Source organism: Gigantopelta aegis, chromosome 14 (genome assembly GCF_016097555.1).
Source record: "Gigantopelta aegis isolate Gae_Host chromosome 14, Gae_host_genome, whole genome shotgun sequence".
In the NCBI taxonomy this organism is placed as follows: Eukaryota; Metazoa; Mollusca; class Gastropoda; order Neomphalida; family Peltospiridae; genus Gigantopelta; species Gigantopelta aegis.
The window spans coordinates 42,224,478-42,249,800 of record NC_054712.1 but is presented as its reverse complement, the minus strand read 5'-3'; the positions used below and the strand labels follow the sequence as shown (position 1 = coordinate 42,249,800).

Here is a 25,323-nt window from a genome sequence, read left to right as displayed (position 1 = left end):
GGTATAATAGAAAGGTTTGTCGTCAGTAACTCGCCTATCTTAGCCAGGGTTTCATGGGTGGTATATGAGAAAGGATTATCGTCAGTAACTCGCCTATCTTAGCCAGGGTTTCATGGGTGGTATATCAGAAAGGATTGTCGTCAGTAACTTGCCTATCTTAGCCAGGGTTTCATGGGTGGTATATCAGAAAGGTTTGTCATCAGTTACTTACCTATCTTAGCCAGGGTTTCATGGGTGGTATAATAGAAAGGTTTGTCATCAGTAACTCGCCTATCTTAGCCAGGGTTTCATGGGTGGTATAATAGAAAGGTTTGTCGTCAGTAACTTACCTATCTTAGCCAGGGTTTCATGGGTGGTATAATAGAAAGGTTTGTCATCAGTAACTCGCCTATCTTAGCCAGGGTTTCATGGGTGGTATAATAGAAAGGTTTGTCGTCAGTAACTCGCCTATCTTAGCCAGGGTTTCATGGGTGGTATATGAGAAAGGTTTGTCATCAGTTACTTACCTATCTTAGCCAGGGTTTCATGGGTGGTATAATAGAAAGGTTTGTCATCAGTAACTCGCCTATCTTAGCCAGGGTTTCATGGGTGGTATAATAGAAAGGTTTGTCATCAGTAACTCGCCTATCTTAGCCAGGGTTTCATGGGTGGTATAATAGAAAGGTTTGTCGTCAGTAACTCACCTATCTTAGCCAGGGTTTCATGGGTGGTATATGAGAAAGGTTTGTCATCAGTTACTTACCTATCTTAGCCAGGGTTTCATGGGTGGTATAATAGAAAGGTTTGTCATCAGTAACTCGCCTATCTTAGCCAGGGTTTCATGGGTGGTATAATAGAAAGGTTTGTCGTCAGTAACTCGCCTATCTTAGCCAGGGTTTCATGGGTGGTATAATAGAAAGGTTTGTCGTCAGTAACTCGCCTATCTTAGCCAGGGTTTCATGGGTGGTATATGAGAAAGGTTTGTCATCAGTTACTTACCTATCTTAGCCAGGGTTTCATGGGTGGTATAATAGAAAGGTTTGTCATCAGTAACTTGCCTATCTTAGCCAGGGTTTCATGGGTGGTATAATAGAAAGGTTTGTCGTCAGTAACTCGCCTATCTTAGCCAGGGTTTCATGGGTGGTATATGAGAAAGCTTTGTCATCAGTTACTTACCTATCTTAGCCAGGGTTTCATGGGTGGTATAATAGAAAGGTTTGTCATCAGTAACTCGCCTATCTTAGCCAGGGTTTCATGGGTGGTATAATAGAAAGGTTTGTCATCAGTAACTCGCCTATCTTAGCCAGGGTTTCATGGGTGGGTATATCAGAAAGGTTTGTCATCAGTTATTTACCTATCTTAACCAGGGTGGTATATGAAAGGTGGTAGCCTGAGGATACCAGTTTGTTGGATAAATAATATAATGGTCCCTTGCTGCTATGTTGCATTCAGGGTTTTTTCTGGGTTTTTACTATAGTGTTAAATTAACTGTTCATTAAACTTACATGTACCAGTATATGGCTGTGGTTCAAAATATGTAGAACTGTTGTTAAGTGTTCTGTTCCTTTCTGTAGTCCATAATTCAATAAACAACACATACATGTACATGTACATTTATGGCTTACTGTAAATATATTCTTCAAAAAAAGTAGGGGACCCTGAAATATTAATGTTAATATCAACTATTAGACCGAACATACGTTTTGACCACAGACATCCTAGTAAAGAACGTTCAGGTCTGTTTATCAATACACTGAAAAACATTCCATAGTTTGCACATGCATCACACAGTTGCCTCATGCATATACGTGCTTGGAGTGTCATTCTCGATCTTGACAATTTCCAGGAAGGTTTATTAATCACCGTGGAACATTATTTCTGTCAATCTTTTTTATTCTGTTGATCATACAGTTTTTATGTTTTGTTTTTAGTCATTTTTATTGTTTGAATTTGCGATTTACTGATAAAAAACGTCAACTTACAAATTTCACTTGTGACCCCAATCATCCTTCAAGATCTTTGTTGGTCATAAAACCTACTGTAATACTGAACTACCAGTTGTAATGTTTGCCCAATTAATTCACTATTATCATATAACCATTCCCCACAGCTAATATACTTTACAATTTTGGCAATTGTAAACAATACAAACATAAAGCTGAGCACTGACTAAATAAAGTATTAACAGTAGATGCTATGTACTACCTGACATGAAGCGAACAGCCTCTGTGACAGGATTTAAGCAAATAAAATTGATACTTCGCCAACTGCAACTTCAATTATCCAGACTCCTTGGGACATGGAGTAATGGAGGGGAGGCAACTCTCGTTAAAAATATGTAACACAGGTACTGGTAACAACGGACTTGCCTGTAGCTAAGCAGATATGCATCTGTCTGTTTGTTATGCCAAAATCAAGAGGCAATGTTACCCTTCCGATATTCCATAATCATACTGTCAAGTCTGATCAGACACCAACATAATAAAATAAAGAAAAGCGGTACTCTTTTTCATAGAACTAAATTTGTCGCCTACATGTTGGTTATTGGTTGAAATAGCGGTGTGATCCCCTCAGTCCTGTGGTGCCTGTGTTGGAGGATTGAATCCCATCGGTGGACCTATTCTTTGATTGTTTCCCCCCCCCCCCCCTCCAAGCCAGTGCCCTACAGCTGGTATATCTAAGCCATGGTATGTGCTGTCTTGTGTGGGAATGTGCATATAAAAGATCCCTTGCTGCTATTGGAAGAATATACAGGTTTTCTTCTGACTGGGGTCTGATCTAGCTCAGTCAGTAGAGTGCTTGACTGAGGTGCTTACATCATAGGATCGAGCCACGTCAGTGGAGCCAATTCTCTGATTGGTGGTGGTGGGGGGGGGGGGGGGGGGGATTGGATTTGTTTTCTATCCAAACTAGTGTCCTACAACTGGTACATCAAAGACTGGTATGTACAATCCTGTCTGTGGGATGGTGCATATAAAAGATCCCTTCCTTCCAATGGAAAAATATAGCAGAAATCCTCTTAAGAGTATGGATCAAGAATGACCAAATGTTTGACATCAATTGTCCATGATTAATAAATCAATCTGTTCTAGTAGTGTAGGTCAACAAAACAAACTTTAAAATATTGCATAGTGTATTAATTATTCAATACTGCCTTTCAGGGCCCAGGTGTGAAAATGGCAATGAAAGCGTCAGAGAGAAGGACGAGTCTGTGGAGGCGGTACCGAAGATGATGCCGAAAGTGCCGAGAATTGGACTCGGTGGAAACGTGATGGCAGAAATGAAACTGAAACAGGGCAAAAGATTATCTCCCAGAAACCCCACTGAAGCTAAAATATCACCATCAGTTACAGTAAGTTTTCTCTCCTGACATTAAACAAATCACTCGTCTATTGTAGTAAGTTTACTATTCTGAAACTAGAAAATCACCGTTAGTTATCATTAATTATACGTGTACATTTGTAGTAAGTTTACTCTTCCGAAAAACTTTTTAAAATCACCTCCATTAGAGTAAATGTTCTCTCTTGATGAGCTACACAAAGGTAACCCACAGTTACAGTTTGTTTTCTTTAGAGATGTTACAAAAATCACACAAGTTTTCTTTCCTGAAAATATTTTTTTTTTATTAGTCACCTACCGGTCCAATAAGAGGGTAATACAGATTTCATCTATGTCCTTTTGTCTGTCTGTCAAATCCTGTCAGTAGAGGTTGATTTTTCTGTTTAATTTTGAGCTGACTTAGGAACTGGGTGTGTTCTTAATACAAGACTACAATTATAATTCATTCAGGACTGGAAGGGAGAGGGCTTCACTTGAGTATGTAGTAGTGTGGGGAGTGTGTAGCAGTGTGGGGAGTGTGTAGCAGTGTGGGGAGTGTGTAGCAGTGTGGGGAGTCTGCAGCAGTGTGGGGAGTGTGCAGCAGCGTGGGGAGTCTGCAGCAGCGAGGGGAGCGTGCAGCAGCGAGGGGAGCGACTGCAGCAGCGAGGGGAGCGACTGCAGCAGCGAGGGGAGCGACTGCAGCAGCGTGGGGAGCCTGCAGCAGCGTGGGGAGCCTGCAGCAGCGTGGGGAGTCTGCAGCAGCGTGGGGAGTGCAGCAGCGTGGGGAGTCTGCAGCAGCGTGGGGAGTATGCAGCAGCGTGGGGAGTATGCAGCAGCGTGGGGAGTATGCAGCAGCGTGGGGAGTCTGCAGCAACGAGGGGAGTGTGCAGCAGCGTGGGGAGTGTTCAGCAGCGTGGGGAGTCTGCAGCAGCGTGGGGAGTCTGCAGCAGCGAGGGGAGTATGCAGCAGCGTGGGGAGTATGCAGCAGCGTGGGGAGTATGCAGTAGTGTTGGCTCTTGCTTGTACTGAGTCCATGGTTTTAATTTTCTGTTACAAGAACACCACTATTATTAACACATCCCCTCCCTCCTGGCTTTCTTCCAGAAAATAACTTAAGGGTAATAATGAAAACAAAAACAGATTGTTAGTTCCCCTACTAGGCGGTTATAAGTTTGAAATATTTTGAAAATGGACACTGCATTTAATAGACTTTGACAAATTTTTAACACTGATTCTCTTACTATAATCTTTCTTAAAAGTAGCCTCTGGTGGAAACCCTGCCCTCTATGCATATTTGTATTTGTTGTTTTAGCCTGAGAAAGAGAGAGTGGAAGCCAACAACAATGTTATAGAGAAACCTGCTGAAGACAAGGACAAGTCTGCATTGAATAAAGTTCTGTCCCCTCCACAGCAGGTAGGGACCGTGTCCAGCCATCCGACACCAGTTCCACGTTCAGCGATAATGCCCAAACGTCCAACAGTGACAGCAGCAGCAGCAGCAGCAGCCAGTCCAACCAATACTGGTGATTCACTTCTGACCAGCGCCAGCTCAGCTCAGGCCAATACCAGTTCAGCTCAGACCAGTGTTGATTCATCTCAGGCCAATACCAGTTCAGTCCAGGCCAATACCAGTTCACTTAAGGCCAATACTGGTTCCGTTAAGGCCAATACCAGTTCAGCTCAGGCCAATACCAGTTCAGCTCAAGCCAATACCGATTCCATTAAGGCCAATACCGGTTCAGTTAAGGCCGATACCGGTTCAGTTAAGGCCGATACCGGTTCAGTTCAGGCCAATACTGGTTCACTTAAGGCCAATACTGGTTCACTTAAGGCCAATACCAGTTCTGTGAAGGCCGATACCAGTTCTGTTACGGCCAATACCAGTTCTGTTAAGGTCAGTACCAGTTCTCTTAAGGCCAGTGCCAATGGGTCGGTTCAACTTGGTGACGACAGTTCAGTCCAGAGCAATGTCAGTTCACCTAAAGCCACTGCTGGTTCGGCGAAGACAACAAGTGCTAGTTCAGTTATTGCCAGTCCATCACCGACCAACATTAGTCCAGTTTCAAAGGAACAGAAACCTGGTAACATTATATTTTATTTTTAGAATGTTTACACAACTGAACCTAATTATACTTCCTAGCTAAAAGAGGCAGTCACTGTATATAGCTAATATCCATCTTCAACACATTATTGCATTTTGCTGCCCTTCTTTCACATTCTACCAACCCCTTTATTTTCCCGTATACTACTATATTTTACAGCACCTATCTCTGGTATTTGCACATGCACAATTTTTTTCACATACTATAAAAACAAATCTATCAGCTTGCATACTGGACATCAAGAGAAACGAGCCACGGTGTGTACTGAAATGCAACTGACGAAAAACTTCAGTAGCTTACAACAGTTACCATAACATAATTTAACATTATTTTTAACAGCCTCTTTTGTGTCCCATACCTGTATCCATTTGTATGTTTGATACAATAAAAGTTGTATATTTTATTTGAGCAATGAAAAGATTTTATTTTGATTGATTCGGCAATCTCCAACTGAAAAACCACTTATTTGGTGCCAAATTTGTCACGGGGTCAGAAGGGTCATTCTGTCTTTTGTGTCCACTATCGTCTAATATTTTGTCCTTAATTGTAGATTTAATTGGTTGTAACTGATTTTTATACGCCCGTCTATGATGAGTCGTATTATGGTATGGTGGTGGTATCAGTCCGTCTGTTAACTTTTTCTTGTCTGGACCATATCTTGCATACAGATGCATACAGGACCATCAAACTTCAACTGTAGGCACAAGTTGGATTGGTGGTGTGTCGCATACTATTTCTAGGTCACTGTGACCTACTTTTCACAGTCTACTGCACATAACAGTAAATCCTTGTCTGGAGCACATCTTGCATACAGATGCATACAGGACCATCAAACCTAACATGTAGGAACAACTTGGGATGGTGGTGTGTTGCATACTATTACTAGGTCACTGTGACCTACTTTTCACAGTCTACTGCACATAACAGTAAATCCTTGTCTGGAGCATATCTTGCATACAGATGCATACAGGACCATCACACCTCACATATAGGAACAACTTGGGATGGTGGTGTGTCGTGTACTATTACTAGGTCACTGTGATTCAAATAATCAGCATATCATGTACCTCACCGGTACTCTTTTTACTTACTGTCCTTTGTTTATTCAGCAATTCTTATAAAATATTTATCAGCTGGCGATATCAATCGATTCATTCAATGAAGATGGAAATAAAATGAACAGAAACGTTTTATCCCACATTAGGGGATTACTTTTTTTTAAATCTTTATTATTTTTCAGATATATTGAAATCTTTATTAAAATAATAATATTAAAACTTTGATCAGTTCAGCAAAATGTCAGACCGACAATTTCTCTGGTTCAACTAATGATACATAAAAGATGAGTCGGTTTGTATTTCATACCAACGTTTTTGTATCAGATACAGAAGGGCAAAATAAAGGGTAGGTCTTTCCACAAAGTCGACCAACACAACGATATATGATAACCAAGCTTTCCCATTTATTTATTATTATTATTATTTATTTATTTAAAAAAAAAAAAATTATTATTATTATTTTTTTATTTTTTATTATTATTATAATTTTTTTTTTTTTTTCTTTGAAGGGTGAGATGGGGTGTCGTGGCCGCCCTCCTTTAACTTTCACCCAGCGAGAACACTGATTGCAGTAACTTTCTTTGAGAACCCTTTGCCTGTTGATTGAAATGTGACTCAAGTGTGTTTTCCTTTTTCAGAAAGCAAACAAACTCCACCACCCATTTTGAAATCAAAACCGAAACCCCCGGTGCTAAAACCAAAACCACGCAGTCAGAGAATGTCTAGAGAGATCCTTGCCCCAGATGACACTGGTGAGTCAGACAAAGCCAGCTCTCTTTGTTATATCCTTAGTTTCGTAATTAAAGGATGAACAAAACAGGGCATCAACATGAAATTGTGTTGGTCTCATCACAAATGATGGATGGGAAGTGGCGATGGGGCATATTTATCAAATGATTATCACACACACACACACTAAAGTCGATTATTTGTATTGGTTTTTATTCATATTAAAAACAAAAACACTTAGCAGGTGTTGCAGGTTTTTACTTGATTGATAATTAAAAGTGTTTTTCTTTGTTACCCTGTAAATGTATGTCATCTTATTATCTTCTGACATATCTTTTACTATATCGTAACACATTTCTCTAGTAAACTAAATATTAGTACTTGTTTTGCATATGAAGGTGTGTTACATGGGTATGTATTAATTAATGTGGTGTATTCCTGAACGTCTTGATTAACATGTGACGTGATCTAATCGGCCTATATATACAGAGAACTCTGTCTCAGTCACAGAATCTCTGAATTTGCTCAGTTATTGTAATAAACACCGCAACATCTGATTAAACAACAAGCTACTGTTTGTTTTTAATACGCTTGACTGAATTAGATGGATAAAGATTTGGACATAACCACTAACAACTAACCCACTGTTCAGGACAGACATCACAGATAGCTGAGGTGTGTGTGCCCAATGACAGCGTGCTTGAACCTAAATTGGATATAAGCACGAAAATAAGTTGAAATGAAATGAAAAGATTTGGACAGTTTTCTGTTAATTGTGTAACAATAACACAGTGTGTTACATGTACTTGTAATTTCACATTAAACAGTAGGACGTACCTTTAAGTAATGTGTTTGCAATGTTACTGTAATGTTTATATATGTTTATTATCAACATAATTCAAGATATTCAGGGAAATATAACCGGTATGACACATATGTGTCATAATTATTTTACATGACATAATTTTGGGAAGCTCTGTGTAATCGCTTACCAAAATGACATCATTTCGTCATCTCCTTCTAGTTATGTTTGAAACGTTTTGACATGGTTCTTGTTATTCATAAAACATAATATGGATAATGCAGATAATAAAGAAATCATTACACTTGCATGTGAATCGTACTGATTTTACGAAACTCATGTCAGGATTCAATCCTGACATTTGTTTCTTAATACCAGTACGACACACAAGCTCGTGTAATAATCTCTATTTATCTACTTAATGCAACATGCTGTTTTTACCTGACTGCAGCTTGTTTTAAGAGAATTGGTCATCAGAATTAAATACCAGCAACACTTTTTACCAATCTGTCAGTAAAACATAAAATAAAAACTGTACTGTTTTAACCTAGATGAACAAAATATACTGACATGTAGTGTTTGAGACAAATTTTAATTTAGAGAAGTTATTCCTGTTTAAAATACAGAGCTATAAAGTGAGATTGGTTATGAAAGTTATTCCTGTATAAAATACAGAGCTGTAAAGTGAGATTGGTTAGAGAAGTTATTCCTGTATAAAATACAGAGAGATAATGTGAGATTGGTTAGAGAAGTTATTCCTGTATAAAATACAGAGATAATGTGAGATTGGTTAGAAAAGTTGTTCCTGTATAAAATACAGAGAGATAATGTGAGATTGGTTAGAGAAGTTGTTCCTGTATAAAATACAGAGAGATAATGTGAGATTGGTTAGAGAAGTTATTCCTGTATAAAAAGCAGAGATATAAAGTGAGATTGGTTAGAGAAGTTGTTCCTGTATAAAAAGCAGAGATATAAAGTGAGATTGGTTAGAGAAGTTGTTCTTGTATAAAAAGCAGAGATATAAAGTGAGATTGGTTAGAGAAGTTGTTCCTGTATAAAAAGCAGAGATATAAAGTGAGATTGATTGCCTGTTTTATTGTTAAAGAGACGGACCCTAATTTTTTAAACTATAAGGTATATTTTTCACTATTAGGGCCATTTACATGTATGATCACTGAAATCAAACTTTACGGGTTTTTTCTTTCTTTTTTTAACTTATCCATTTCCATACAACAGAACTTTTTCTGGTCACTTTTTCTAGTGTTTTTAATACTACAAAATGCATTTTTTATATTTTTTAAAATGCACGTGCGTCTGAGAAGTCACAATTATGGAGTCGAGTTTTAGTCTATGTTTCACAGACTTGTTTCACTCTCTTGTAACGTTATCCACACACACACACACACACACACACACACACACACACACACACACAAAAGCTGTAATCAAATAAAATCGGAATAATGACACACCTGGGCCCATGCTTATAAAACGTTTTAGAGTCCAGACTAACAATTTTAAGTGTCTCAGACTCTATATTAAAGTCTCAAGTCTAGACTCTACAAGTTTTATAAGCACCAGGCCAGGATTACTTTAGCAGCAGAAAAAGTACTGACCAGTTCTCTTTGATAGTTTGGTTTGTGGAATTCTTAGTGTTGGTGTTCCGTGCTGTTGCCACAACATGTGTGTATATATATATATATATATACATGTATATAACCGTGCACATGCTTTTGTATGGCTAGTTCATCTATAGCTCTGTTTGGCTTCTAACCTCTTTTCTTGCCCAAACTTAGGACTCGCCTCGGGGGACAAACAAAAAGATCTTTCGGCAGACAAAAAGTCAGACGGGGAGATTGTATATGATTCGGCAACTCTACGTCTGACTGTGAAGGAGAAAATTCAGAGATTAAGTAAGACATTTAAAGATGATGACGATGCACCGGCAACGTCGTCACCGCTGCTCAAACCAAAGACTGCGACGCTGACACGGAACACGGAGGAAACAGGTAGTGGTGCACGCAGCTGCTTCAAAGCTTTTTTGGTTTTGTATTTCACAGAATGATATAAAAAAAAAAAATTGTTACTCTAGTGTCTCTTTTTCAGTTCTTTGCTAGTATACTGGGCCCATATTTTCGAAGTTATCTTGGAGCAACAAAATCGTAAAACCACCATAGGCTTTGACGTCATAGCCTACAATGGTTGTAATTCGTAGTCCTAACATAGCTTTGAAAATATGGGTCCAGGGCTTTAGATACCACTATTTGGACTCAACAAGCTTTTTGTCTGTTCTGAGCACACTAAGGTCTTTTTATTGCAGCATTGTTAATTGATAATAGCTGGCAAAGTCGTGTACATATTGAGAAATCCATTTCAGGTTATTTTAATCTAATTACAGTTTAACATTCCATTGATTTTGAGGTGAAATCTTTTGAGATTAGCATGTCTTTACTTAATTTGGGCTTGCTTATTTTTGGCATACCCTTTATCACCTCAGCTAGTATTAAGGGTACAGCTAGTTCTATATCAGGTTAATAACAGCTTTTATGGAACTTCAGAAAGTATGGCACATAAATAGTTATTTTAATACTGATATTTTTTTTTACTAAAAATAGTTGTACATGTATACTACATGTATATATGAATATGGATAATTGAATGCACTGCATTGGATTTTTTTTTTATTGCATTTCCTCACAGGCAAGACAGTTCATACCACAGCATTTAATATACCAGTTACAGAAAACTTTTTTTTTTTTTTTGAGAATAACTTAAAATATTCCAATTTTTTATTTTTTATTTTTTATTTTTTTTATTCATTGAATCCTCCATTAACTCATTCAGTCTTGTTTGTAATTTACTATTATATAATAATAATAATATTTCAATATCTAGTTTTGTTCTAGATGTAAGAATATCCATTCATTCATTCATTCATTTACCCAAACCATGCCAATTTTGTTTGTAATTTATTAGTAGTTAATTCCATATTTAGTTAATTTATTACATTAAAGCCATGCCAATCTTGTTTGTAATTTAACACATTTGTTTGAATATCTAGGGTTTGTTTTTAGATGTGTTTTAGAATGTTTTACAGAAGAATATTTTCGCTTGCCTTTGCACAGGCTTTTTAGAAAGGCTTCTCAGGGAACATTTTGTTGAGTATCGGGTCGCAATTCGCTACACAGTTTTGAAACACTAAATATTAGTTGGGGGGGGGGGGGGGGGGATGTAGCCCAGTGGTAAAACGTTTGCTTGATGGGGTCGATCTCCGTCGGTGGGCCCATTGGGCTATATCTCGCTCCAGCCAATGCACCACGACTGGTACATCAAAGGCCGTGGTATGTGCTATCCTGTCTATAGGATGGTACATATAAAAGATCCCTTGCTGCTAACCGAAAAGAGTAGCCCATGAAGTGGCGACAGCGGGTTTCCCAGATCTCAATATCTGTGTGGTTCTTAACCATATGTCCGACGCCATATAACCGTAAACAAAATGTGTTGAGTGCATCATTGAATAAAATATTTCCTTCCTTCCTTCTAAATATTAGTTGCTACTCAATTTTTAACTGATCGCCATCTGTCTCAAAATTTTAAAAACAAAATATTCCCTGCTTTCATATTGCTAAAACACTGTGCACAACTGTTTTCTTTATTTAACATTTAGTATTCAGTTCCTTAGCATTAACATGATTATGCTCTTCATTTCAAAGGCACATTTTTGTGTCTTGTGTGTTTCTTTAATTTTTATTTAATTGGGAGGTTAGGGGGATTGATTTTGGGTTGTTTGTTTGTGTTTTTTGTGGGGTGGTTGTTTGAATTTTTGGTGTGGAGGGAGTGGTGGGTGAGGTTTGTATTATTGTTGTCACTTTAGTAAGCGGATTTCTTTTATAAATCGCTTGTAAATTTCCTTTTGACACCTCAGCACATTTTAAATTGCAGAATGTCATACAGCGGATACCTCTTGTAAGTGTAATGTAGTTTACGAGTCCACCTAAGTGCTTTTTTTTTTCTTTTTTTTTTTTTTTTCAAGAAAAGCCAGTTTTAAGAATGAAATATTTGTATAGCTAGCAGTATATCACAGAACATCTTCCCAGCAAAACGTTTGACGTGCATGTAACTTTGAATGGTGCATTAAATAAGAACATGCTATGCCAATAGTGAGATATGTGACAGGACTTTAATAAAATGTTGTTTCATCTGGCCAGCAAATTCAAGTAATTATATTTTAACTAGTATCAATGAACCAGCTGCTATTCATTTTGTGCTTGATGCCTGTGGGGATCTACTAAAATTAGGATGTCAATTTGTGCAAGGATCTAGGGTAGTTAAAGATCTTTTCCGTTATGTCTAAAACTAACAATGTACATGTACCTCACCCCTATTTTACTGATTTATTTTAAGGGTGTGAAGTTATAGTATTTACATTGAAGGTATATACATGTTGATATACATGTTGATGTGTTACTAGTGTCGCCTATGCAGAGGCGGATCTAGGGGGCCTAGGGGCCTGGCCCCCCCTCCCTAAATTTTGTGACAGTTACAATTTTATTACATCTTAATTTTCATCCCCTCCAAACCTCACCATATGTTCCCTTGGCATTCTGCCTCCTGTCATTGGGGCCGCCGCTAAATGGATTTCCTTGATCTGCAACTGCCTATGGGATTTGATTTGGTGGCATAGGATTAATTTTTCAATGTTTGGTTCAGATGTCATTAATAGGGGTATAGAATATTACAAACAGTAAGTTCTTACTGACCAATTGTTGATATTTTACAATCTTAATTTGCAAGTGCATGTTGACAACCCTGTTATAAATGTACATGTATTTGTAATCTTGTTCCTGATTGGTTGATATTAGCTTGTTATCTAATGAAATCACGTCATTCCTTGACTTCAATACCGCCCAGTGGTAAAGCGTTTGCTTGATGCGTGGTCGGTCTGGGATCGATCCCCGTCGGTGAACCCATTTGGCTATTTCTCGCTCCAGCCAGTGCACCATGACTGGTATATCAAAGGCCGTGGTATGTGTTATACTGTCTGTGGGATGGCGCATATAAAAGATCCCTTGCTGCTAATCGAAAAGAGTAGCCTATGAAGTGGCGACAGCAGGTTTCCTCTCTCAGTATCTGTGTGGTCCTTAACCATATGTCCGACGCCATATAACCGTAAATAAAATGTATTGAGTGCATCGTTAAATAAAACATTTCCTATATATATATATGTAGCATGGCATGACAATAGTTTCATTTTCCCCTTGTTATTTCTATACTTAATGATATCACTGCTAATTATAGAATTAGTTATCATGGTAATCAGAGTCACCAATTTGAAGCTTTGATTGACTCAGGTCATGTATCTGTATATGACAACAGAGCTCAAAATAACAGTCTGTACAAAGTGAATAGAAAGTTCTTCAAATCTGGTGATGGTAATTAACATTCCCATTAAAATATTCTTAATACACTGTGTCACTTCCATAGTTTGTCATTACTTGAAAACTTGATATTTGGTCCTAACTCACATGGGTACCATGTGCATTGAAAAGGGAGATACCACTGATGATTTTTTAAGTGTGTTATTTCATGTTCTCACACTGTCTGTAGAGCTCAAAATAATGTCCTGTGAAAAGCAGTCCATTTGGCTGGTGGAATAGAAATTCACCTACTAAAACGACCCCCAAAAATCACAGGCCATTTTTCAAGAGACAAACGTCTGTATGATTATTTCAGTTATTTAGTTTGTGATCCTGCTATATTTTAATAACATAATGCTCCAAAATACATCTCAGAGGCCCTAGTTTTTCACACACAATCCCAAATCATCCCTTCGCCTCATGCTGTCTTTGTTTCCAAGGTCGGGGTGGGACATAGCCCAGTTGTAAGGTGCTCGCTTCATGCGCAGTCAGTCTGGGATCGATCCCCGTCAGTGGGCCCAGTTGGCTATTTCTCGTTCCAGTCAGTACACCACGACTGGTATATCAAAGGCTGTGATATGTACTACCCTGTCTGTGGGATGGTGCATATAAAAGATCCCTTGCTGCTAATCAAAAAGAGTAGCCCGTGAAGTGGCGACAGCGGGTTTCCTCTCTCAGTATCTGTGTGGTCCTTAACCATATGTTTGACACCATATAACCATAAATAAAATGTGATGAGTGCATCATTAAATAAAAATTTCTTTCTTTTATTTCCAAGGTCATATTTAACTGTCAGTGTGTTCACCTCTGGGCCTTATTTTCCACGCTTGTTTGCAGTGTCACACTCCCCACGACCAGCTTTTTTTACACTTGAATGGAAATTCACATGCATTATTGTCATTGATAAAAATGATAGCACTATTTAATCTGCTATAAGATGATATGCTAGATATGCTAGAAACATTTTATGTAATTTTATGTTAATCGGATTGAGCAAATATACAGCGCTGTTAAAGCCAGAAAGCACTCTAGTAGTTAAAGCTGACATGTCAACCTTCCTGGATAATGTGGGAGGCTCCCAGTATTTGATCAAGTCTCCTCTTCTCCTGCCGGGAGGATGTTTCACCCGGGAAATTGATATTTTCTAAGCATAAAAAAATTCAATCTACTATGGCCGTGTATTGACACAGAATGTTGCCATATATATATATAACTAAACTTGATCAATCCATTTTAGGCCCAATAACACCTCTGACTTGTAAAACGTCTCCACAGTAGACTGCATAATGCATGCAGGGGCCTAGCTTCGGATTTTCAGGTGGAACGCAGACTTTTTCGGCAATGGAATAAAATGCTATTGGCATAGAGCATACACACATTTACATCATATATATTAATAAAAAAAATTAAAAATTAATCTTGGGTGGTACGCAGCTGCGTACCTGCGTGTATGGAAGGTAGGCCTCTGGCATGTATCACATGTATTCTTTTGATTGCATGAATACTCACGTCAAAACGATTATCACATGCCAAGGCAAGTCAACGAAATGACCAGTTAACTACATAAACAAAATTTGTATCAGTTAGTTTGGTATGTTTCTTGACGTAAATTGTTGGTAACACGAGTACACTTTAAGGGATTCTTTATGTGCTATCAATAAATGTTGTGTTCAACATTAAGCTATTCATGGAATCGAGTATACTGTATAATTCAGGTATATTTCATACATTGTTAGTAAAGAGTTTTTACAAAACAATATTTATTGCATCGTTAAGAAGATTTTCAATAAGTACCACACCACTGTCCCTCATTATTAATTTATGAGATTTCTACATAATTTTGTCTATACATACTTTTCACAAACGACAAATTAATGATGATTTAAAGTGATTTTTAAGTGTAATACCATTAATGTTTAAACTTATATAGTTTGGGTTGTTAACATTTTCGGAAAAAATTATTTTAATATGTATTAAATCATACTACTAATATTAAACTTTAAACAAATTGTTTTGTTTGTTTGGGTTGGGTTTTTTGGGGTTTTTTGGGGTTTTTTTTTAAATTATTATTATTTTTAAATACCAATATTTAAGATTAACAGTTATACCTGCCATATGTAGTGGTCATATACCTTAATGTAATAATTTTTTAAAACTTATGATTTTATGATTTTAATCTCCTGCTTTTTGACAAAATATCCTGCTTTTTCAACACCCATACATGTACATGTATCTCCTGCTTTCTCTTGACTAAAGGTTGACATGTCTGAGCTAGAGTTACATGTAGGTTTATTGCATTGAATATTTTCACATTTGCTTAGTTTTTGTATATATTTTGTCAATATTGACCTACATGTGTATTTTTGTTTTCGCTTTGAGTGAATTTGTAGAAAAGAGATGTTTCATAAAAGCTATGATAAGATACATTTTACATTCTGCCAGAATCTAACTTGTGATTGTAAATATTAAAAACAAGACAAATCTTACGTGCCCGGCCCCCACTTGGTGGTTATGGGAATGAAATCCTTTGAAATTGCACACTGCATTTCATGTACTTTGAGAAATTTTAAATGGCAGTTCTCGTGCTATAATCTTTTTATAAAGTAGAAAAATCTATCCATTAATTTCCGAGATTTTGAGGTATTCAATTTTATCCTTCGTACCCTTTAGCAGAACCCTGGTTTAGGTGTGGCTGTCAGAATAGTGTACACTGAAGCTGATTTTACTAAATGTAGTGAAGCCAATAATCATTCCTAGAAATTGTCATTTGAAAAAAAAAATATTTTAGCAATAGAGACTTGGTGTTCTAAAATTTACATCTTTTTTTCACAAATATGCTTACGGTTCATGTTTTAAATGTAATATACAGGTTCTCCTTAAATGTAGTTTGCAGTTTATATTTCTCTCATTCTCAAGTATATAGGACAGAGCTATCCCATGAAAGAAAGCTATTAAAGAAATTTCTATTTTTCATAGGATACCATGTACCGTATATGACATCATATTAATGTGTGATGGTGATGTGAGGTCATTATAAAAGCTGTCTTGTTAATTTGTAGTGTTAAATTTTATTTAACACATGAAGCAAACAAGTGTAGTTTATTTTTGATAAAAGAGTCAAATAAAGAGTGCCAGTGTGATATATTTTAACATTTCTAAGGTTTCGAGCATGTCTGTCCCGGGTCCCGTCTCTGGATAGCCAGAAACCTGATCCGGGACACGGTCAAATAAAGAAGTCTTTGTCTGTTCATGTAAAATAATAGTTTATTTGCCGAATGAATGAGAGAAAAACAATCCATCAATTATGTGGTCATGTCAGATAGAAAACGTACAGTACACCTTCGGTGGTGGAAATGTCAACTCTGGGATTCAGCAAGCCTTGTCCCAGGATTAAAATTTCCACCACACAGGGTGCATGTACCCTTTCTATCTTACATGACCATATATGATGGAGTGTTCTATTCATCCAAGAGTTGATGTCTTGGGGGACATAAGTTGGTGAACCCTTAGGACTAAATTTACAATGCATGTTCTTGTCTTATATGCATGTAATAATACATGTATGTATGTATGTATGTATATATATATATATATATATATATATATATATATATATATATATATATATATATATATATATATATATATATATATATATATATATATATATATATATATTTACAATACTTTTAAACACCTAAATGTACCTGTATGTTTAAGAAAATCAGACTATATAAAATTAAAGCCTTATTGTCTTTGACTACACATACCATAACTGTTATAGATGTTGATCCTAGTTCCCAAGAGACATATGATTTTTGTTGCACATACATGTGAAATGCAGAGAGTAACCTGTTCAGCAAATACCAGGGCTCAGTTATTCAAAGCAGAGTTAAATTAAGCCTGGGTTAGTCTAATATTTTACTTTTTAATATTTTTGCACAAATACACAATGCACTTTAAATTTGATTATGTATACATTGTAGATACATGTACATTTGGTTGTTCTAAACCATGTTTCATAACTTTCAACATTATCTTTTCAGTTATTATTTCTATTGATTCAGTCCTTGGTTTTGAGAATGTCTGTTAACTGGTTAAGCTAAATAATGTTAAGACAACTGGCCTATAGGATTTGCAAAAACAATGGATTTAACCAAATCAATATTTTAAGCTACAAGTTTAGAATGTAGAATTTAAATAGTTGGTTTTTTCGTTGTTGTTTTTAACTGTAATAGCCAAATTTGAATGTCAAAATGTAACTATTTTGCAAATCACATCTATGTACAAGACATAATTACTCCATGAATTACTGTCAGTACTTTGTCTGCAGGATGACTGCCAGTCTACAGGACAATCTTCCTACTGTTATCTATAGGAGGACTGCCAGTCTCCAGGACAATCTTCCAACTGTTATTTGTAGGACTGCTAGCCTCCAGGACAATCTTCCTTATGTTATCTGTAAGACTGCTAGCCTCCAGGACAATCTTCCTACTGTTATCTGTAGGACTGCTAGCCTCCAGGACAATCTTCCTACTGTTATCTATAGGAGGACTGCCAGTCTCCAGGACAATCTTCCTACTGTTTTCTATATGACTGCTATCCTCCAGGACAATCTTCCTATTGTTATCTATAGGACTGCTAGCCTCCAGGACAATCTTCCTACTGTTATCTATAGAAGGACCGCCAGTCTTCAGGACAATCATCCTACTGTTATCTATAGGAGGACTGTCAGTCTCCAGGACAATCGTCCTACTGTTATGTATAGGAGGACTGTCAGTCTCCAGAACAATCGTCCTACTGTTATCTATAGGACTGTCAAGTCTCCAGGACAATCGTCGTCCTGTTATCTATAGGAGGACCACCAGTCTTCAGGACAATCTTCCTATTGTTAACTATAGGAGGAACGCCAGTCTCCAGGACAATCTTCCTATTGTTATCTATAGGAGCACTGTCAGTCTCCAGGACAATCTTCCTACTGTTATCTATAGGACTGTCAGTCTCCAGGACAATCGTCCTTCTGTTATCTATAGGACTGCCAGCCTCCAGGACAATCTTCCTACTGTTGTCTATAGGACTGTCAGTCTCCAGGACAATCATCCTACTGTTATCTATAGGACTGCTAGCCTCCAGGACAATCTTCCTACTGTTATCTATGGAAGGACTGTCAGTCTCCAGGACATTCTTCCTACTGTTATCTATAGGAGGACTGCCAGTCTCCAGGACAATCTTCCTACTATTGTTTGCAGAACTGCCTGACTCCAGGACAATCTCCTATTTTTGTCCATAGGAGGACTGCCAGTCTCCAGGACAATCTTCCTACTTTATCTATAGGAGGACTCACTCTCCGTGACAATCTTCCTACTTTGTCTTTGGGACTCCCACTCTCCAAGACAGACTTTCTACTTTGTCTATAGGAGGGCTGCCACTCTCTAGAACAGTAGGAGGAATGTCACTATCCAGAACAATCTTCCTACTTTTGTCTTCTAGGAAGATGTATCTTATATCTGCTTGTGGCAGCAAGACTAGCTGACAAATCTAAACCTGCTTAAGACAGAGTCTAATGGATATTTAGACAGTTGAGAAAGCGTGCGGTCCTAAATAACTGACAACTGATGATATTAGGTGTTACACTGCATAACAACTAGAGACAGCTCTTGCGGTATGTGAGGATACAGCAGACTGTATGAATGGACATATGTGTATATCAAAGGTCGTGGTATGTGCTATCCTGTCTGTGGGATGGTGCATATAAAAGATCCCTTGCTACTAATGGAAAAATGTAGCAGTTTTCCTCTTTAAGACTATATGTCAAAATTACCAAAATTAATGTTTGACATCCAGTAGCCAGTGATTAATAAATCAATGTACTGTAGTGGTGTTGTTACAGACAAACAAACTTTAACTTTATCTTTATCTTCAGCTTTAGCTAACGTATTACTCTTATCTAGTGTATTACTCTTATCTAGTGTATTACTCTTATCTAGTGTATTACTCTTATCTAATGTATTGCTTTGTTAATCTTTGACAGAAGCCTCGGATGACTCTCTTCAAGAATCGAAATCAGAAAGTGTCAGTTCTGTGACAGATGATGCCGAGAAGACAGAAGAGGACAAAAGTGTCAAATCTCAATCAAAATCATCAGGGGAGAGCACTCCGGACTCTGTTGACAGTCGGAGCTCTTCAGACATTGAGGAACACAATGGAAAAGCCTCCCCAGTCCTAGGAGTGGACGAAATCATGGTTTAGTTTTCACCTACGTGGACCTGAAATTCTGCTTTTGTTTATAATTTATGGGACCATTAGTTTATGATTTTGTTGCGACTTAAAATTGCAAGGGCTTGTAAAAATGTGGTCCTGTTGAGACTGCTTGCAATGGCATAAGATAATGGTTTTATTATAACATTGATGAGAAAAAGTGTAGCCTACTTGAATAGACATCAGATGTGATTGTTGTTGTTCCATTCATGGGACATGAAATTATTGTTTAGTTGTCACTTGCAGACACATGAAATTATAGTTATAAACTCACAAACATTTAACAATATAATTGGCTTCTGATTTGCAAGGACTATAACATGCTTTTATTATCAGATTCACAGTCTGATCACAGTTTGGTTTTATCTTGCAAAGACCAGCTTGTAATTTAACTACAGTTTGCAATAACATAAAAATTATGGAATGCTTCTGACTACAAAAAAACACTCATTGTGTTCGCTGTTAGATGACCACAGATTTGACTTTACTAAACCTAAAGTGAAGCAGTGGTATTTACTAGTATTTATTTTGTGATGTCCAAATGACTAATGCATTCCTTGATATAATTTATCATAGTGACTATATTTTTATTGCTATTTACCATCATGACAATTAGTCACAGACATTAAGTACAGCTTATCTGCTTTATAAGCCAATATTCCATGTCATATTTAGCCAGATTTTTATTTTCAAAATATGCTTTATTCTCTATTTTTGGATATTTGTTTTTTGCATTATGTTATGGGATGAAATTCTTAATAAATCACACACATTTCTTTTCTTTTTTTACATTAGTTGGTCCATTCTTGGTATTTTCATTTTTTTATATCACAGATATGAATTACATGCATTTGCCTTAAAAGTTTATTCTTTTTGTTGGAAAAAAAGTACTTTATTTAAAGTTACTCAAGGTCTTGATAATCCTTTCTTAACTTAAAGTCTGGATATATTTTTTCACAAATTCTGGAGACTGCATGTAACGTAATAGACTCACTACACAAATTAGATGCAGTGGGTAAACCCACAGGTTCTGAACTGTTAATTTCCACAAAAGAAATTGCAACAAGACAGGTGAAAAAATTAATTGACCTTGAAATATTTTAAAACATTGTAAAGTATATAGAATTCATTTTCATTGAAGATTTTATTAAGTTTTATATAAAAAGTACAAAATGTTACAATATATATATGTATATATCACTTCCATGTACAGAAAATAAGATAATGATGGTGAAATATTGTCATGGAAGATGATAATGATGATGATGATGATGATGATGATGAAGAAGATACTGATGATGATGATGATGAAGAAGATACTGATGATGATGATGATGAAGAAGATACTGATGATGATGATGATGATTGTGGTGGTGATAATGGTGATGAAGAAGATAGTGATGGTGATAATGATGATGATATAGATTGCATTTCCTGATGCCCGAGTTATGACGATGATTATGATGAATGTAACAGTTTGCATGTAACATTAATGAGATTCTAGTGTAGGCCTACATACTGAATGAAACGAAATACTAGTAAACATATATTAATCAGAATCAAAACATTTAACAACAATTTGCACATGATGCTGATCAATTGAAATGCAAATATATTGCTATTATTTATGTCATTTTTTAATAATCATGAAAAAAAGGTTATTCTTGAATAATATTATTTTCTGTAATGCAACTGACTCGTAATAAATCTCATCAACTCATTTTCTTTTTCCAATTATAATAATAAAAAAATAAAAATTTTAATGTTGCAACAACGAAGTCCGTAAATGAGATGTGTTATTTTGACACAGTATCTGGTGTTAATGTGTGTGTTTAGCTCTATGTTGTTTTCTCACAAGTTAAACTGTAGATCAGTTGAACTTCAGTCATACAATGTAGTTGAACACATCAATGTTCACCTCGATCAATAGACTTTTTATGTTTTATTTATGGTTTTTTAAATCAACTGAATCAATCATGAATTACAAATTACAGTTTGCGGTCATGCATACTTAAGTATGTTATGTACATAACTACCTGTGTGTGCTTTTTTCGTCGTCTTCTGGGTTTTTTTTGCTGAATTTACATGTACACATTTTGTAAAATTAAATATTGCTTACCAGATAACATCAGGCTATAGCAAAACACCATTTTTTAAAAGAGTGGCCTTAGTTTTAGAAATAGTATTTCTTTTTTTTTAGCTTTTTTTCTTACATGATCTGTGTTCAGAAATTCATGTATTTTTATTACTGCTTAACACTTGTGCCTTCACTGTTAAGAAACGATCACTAGCTTGCAGATCTTTCTGTTGGTGCAGAAATGTTTTTATACATTCAGGTAGCTTTATGATTGTATATTTAACTCACTTAATGTTATCATTATTATTATAGTATTCTGTACAGTGTAAATACTTTTGTACAAACCGTGTTTGCCATGTGAAAATTAGGACATTATTTATATGGGTGGTGTAGTGCCTGGAAATAGTTTTGTTTGAGTAAACAGTCCCTTGAATTAGAATTAGATGAGGTTAGAGGTATATGTACAGGTATGTATATCTTTGGCCTGCTGGTTTTGGAAGTATTATTATTTATATTTTATTAAGGATTTTCTGTAATTTCATTTAGATTCATCGGGGTATGAACAAAGACAAAAAAACATGTGCGAAGCCATTCACATAATTCGTTATGCTTTTTTTTTTTTTTATCTCAAATGAATCTTTAAAAAAAAAAAAATTGAAATAATTAAATTTGAAACATACATGTACTTATTAGGGGTGTAACAAATACACATAGTGGCGAATACGATACATATCACGAACATAAGGTAACGAATACGAATATGTATTCACATCCATGAATTCAAAAGTGAAAAGGTTTAGCAGTAAGGAAGAACAGTATTTTTTGTTTTAAAGTAAAAACTGATTAATCATGTGTGGTTTTTTTTGACAGAAGCGAAGTCCAGGAACACATAGGGTACCAGTCCAATGTGTTGATTAAAAAAGGATTGGTCTGTGAACTTGATCTACTACAAAACCGGTCCAGACATTATCAAAACAATCAAATCAGTATTGCATTTTGGTTAGTGTGAATTACAAACATAAATTGTACAGTTAGCATTACACACGTTTTTGTGTATTCGGTTAAGCTAGTGATTGGTAACTAGTGATACAGATCGCTGTTCGGTGCACCGAATATTCAAGTATATCGTTACACCTTTTGGTACACCTCTTGGTACACCTCTTAGTACTTATGAATAAAAACACAAACAAAATGATACTTTATTTTGAATTCTTTCTTCTTTGGTTTCTTGAACAATAAAGCTCAGTAAGACAAAGTATCAATATATGACGTTCCTTGATGATGTAATTTTTAAGAAATGAAGAAACCCGTATTTTAATGGCTGGACCAGTGGCATGGAAATGTATGTCCAGGATAGCATGCTTAATTGGATATGTAATACTATGCACAAAAATAAATAGAAATTTATTAATGAGTCGAGGATCCCACACAGTCGCGCAGTCAAACAGTTTAACAACCTTCCAGCTGGTACATAAATCTAGTTTATTTTATTGTTTGTTTGTTCTCGGTAATATTATGACTAACAGTAATCCATTTTATAACATATAAAGTATTTTATATTGGATTATCTTGTACACAAAAATTTATCTTAGTTCTTTGACCTTTTGGCTGCCATGGGTTTTTTTTAATCATGGCAAGCATATACTGTTAACATGTTTTCAACTAAAATTATTTTATGTATGAAGTACATAATGCTTAAATGACAGTATAATATTATGATGTTTTTGTTAAAAATTATTATTCAGTTGACATCATGTCTTTTTGAAGTGTATATAAATATATATTACCCGGTATTGCATTGTATGCACAAAAATACATTCATTTATTCTATTTTTATCATAGTATAAAAAAATACATGGCACTGTATTCACAAAATTATACATCATTAAACTTGAGTGTAAAAATTAGTCTTTCTTTTTTTCACAGAATTGTCTTTTGTTAATTCTTCCAGCAACATTACTATCAGCTATTTGTTACTTGTATTTATAAACCACTGCAATGAATAACTGCCTTTTATTGGTTTTATCAGAACACCCACTGATTCACCTTGAACATGACCGTGACCTGAACTGATGCAATATTAATTTAAGATCAGGCAAACAAAAGACTAAATTATGTTATGCATTAAATTTGTTATTTCTTTTTACATAAATGTGAGTATGTTTTAACTGAGTAATGGAATTGTATGCAGCTATTTTTGTACAGTTTAAAAAATATTCAAACATAAATTGTATGTTGATTTTCTAACAACATTTGCACTGTTTTTTCTACAAATGTTTCGAATGGGCAGTTAGGCACGCGCGTACACACACACAGACATATATACATGTATGTGTGGATAGTGAAGTTTGTGGGGGTGTGGTGGACAAGTCATGCCCCTTCCACTCCCAGAAAATATATTGAAAAAAAGAAAATTTGCTTGAGTAGGTGAGGCTTTCCATCCCTGACCTCCCCTCCCCCCACATGCCTGGCAATCTTATTAGTGCCCATCCACCCAGTTTTTCCTCACACCAAGAACCAAGATGTAGGGACCTGTAAGCCAATTAGGTACCATTCCATACAGTATACTGCATGCTATTCGGAATAGTACCTTGTCTTGTGATGATGGGGAACTGCATGATTTTCACAATGCAACACTGCTGACTTTACATGCAGCTTTAAATAAGCATTCCTAAATGTGTGACAGAACTCTATGATGTTCACTGGTGTTGTTTGTGATGTTTGTTGTACTGGTACTGTATGTGAATACCGGTGTTTATAAATCTTCCACAAATCTGACTATCTTCTTCCACAATACAGTAGAATCTCATTGGCTCGAACACAGTCGGTGCATCAAAGTCTGTTCGACCCATCGGGTAGTTCGAACCATGCATTCGGCCATTGTCGGGTGCTTCAGTAACACAAAAATCAATCGTACAACCTCGCATGTTTCCCTAAAACCGGCTGGGCGAGATGGTCCGATTGACTCGTTGATTGGATTTGACTTGCAAGATTCATTCATCTAACGATTACTGCATTACAATTGTCTGTACCTGAAAGATAATTACCAACAGGTGCTAAATAAACAACACGATAAGCGTGAAAGGGTCAACGAAAATATTATACGTAAATAATTTTTTATATTTCTTCAGATAGACGTAGCCATTCGAGCTAAATATGTTTAATTTTACAGTTCGAACCAATAAACTGGTTTGGCAGAAAGCTTCTGTTCGACCCTAGGGGTATTCGACCAATCAGCACCAAAATAAAGGGGTTTAATAGAGAGAAAAATCGGGACTTTGTTCTTGGTTCGAGAATACCGGTAGGTTCGACCGTTGGGCGTTCGAGCCAATGAGATTCTACTGTGTTTCATAAATATTTCATGATGGTCCCACTGACAAATTTGTTCACTTTGTTCTGTCTCACATAATACAAAAACTTCTGTATTAAGCTTAGGACTACCACCCACCACCCTCTTCCATTTTCCCCTCTCCCATACTACTTTGTTTTTCACCTGAATCTGTTATTTTCTTTCCTGATAGTTCCGTCACTCTGTGGTAGTCTAAACTCTCATGCCAGGTCTTGTCTTCATTCACAACAGCTC

General features: G+C 36.3%; 1 protein-coding gene across 7 annotated transcripts in view; it reads left to right on the top strand.

Moving 5' to 3' along the window:
* Nucleotides 1-23,647, top strand: part of LOC121388619 (F-actin-uncapping protein LRRC16A-like) — a 98,901-nt gene extending 75,254 nt beyond the window's left edge. For 6 of the 7 annotated variants that reach the window (XM_041520036.1, XM_041520034.1, XM_041520032.1 and 3 more), the window contains 5 exons: nucleotides 3,141-3,331; nucleotides 4,610-5,378; nucleotides 7,096-7,209; nucleotides 9,785-9,997; nucleotides 19,437-23,647. In XM_041520036.1, coding sequence (XP_041375970.1) covers nucleotides 3,141-3,331; nucleotides 4,610-5,378; nucleotides 7,096-7,209; nucleotides 9,785-9,997; nucleotides 19,437-19,654 — 1,505 coding nt within the window. In that variant the 3' untranslated portion in view covers nucleotides 19,655-23,647. The remainder of the gene's footprint in view (nucleotides 1-3,140; nucleotides 3,332-4,609; nucleotides 5,379-7,095; nucleotides 7,210-9,784; nucleotides 9,998-19,436) is intronic. The other variant, XM_041520037.1, reaches the window with a different exon arrangement.
* Nucleotides 23,648-25,323: the final 1,676 nt, after the last annotated feature.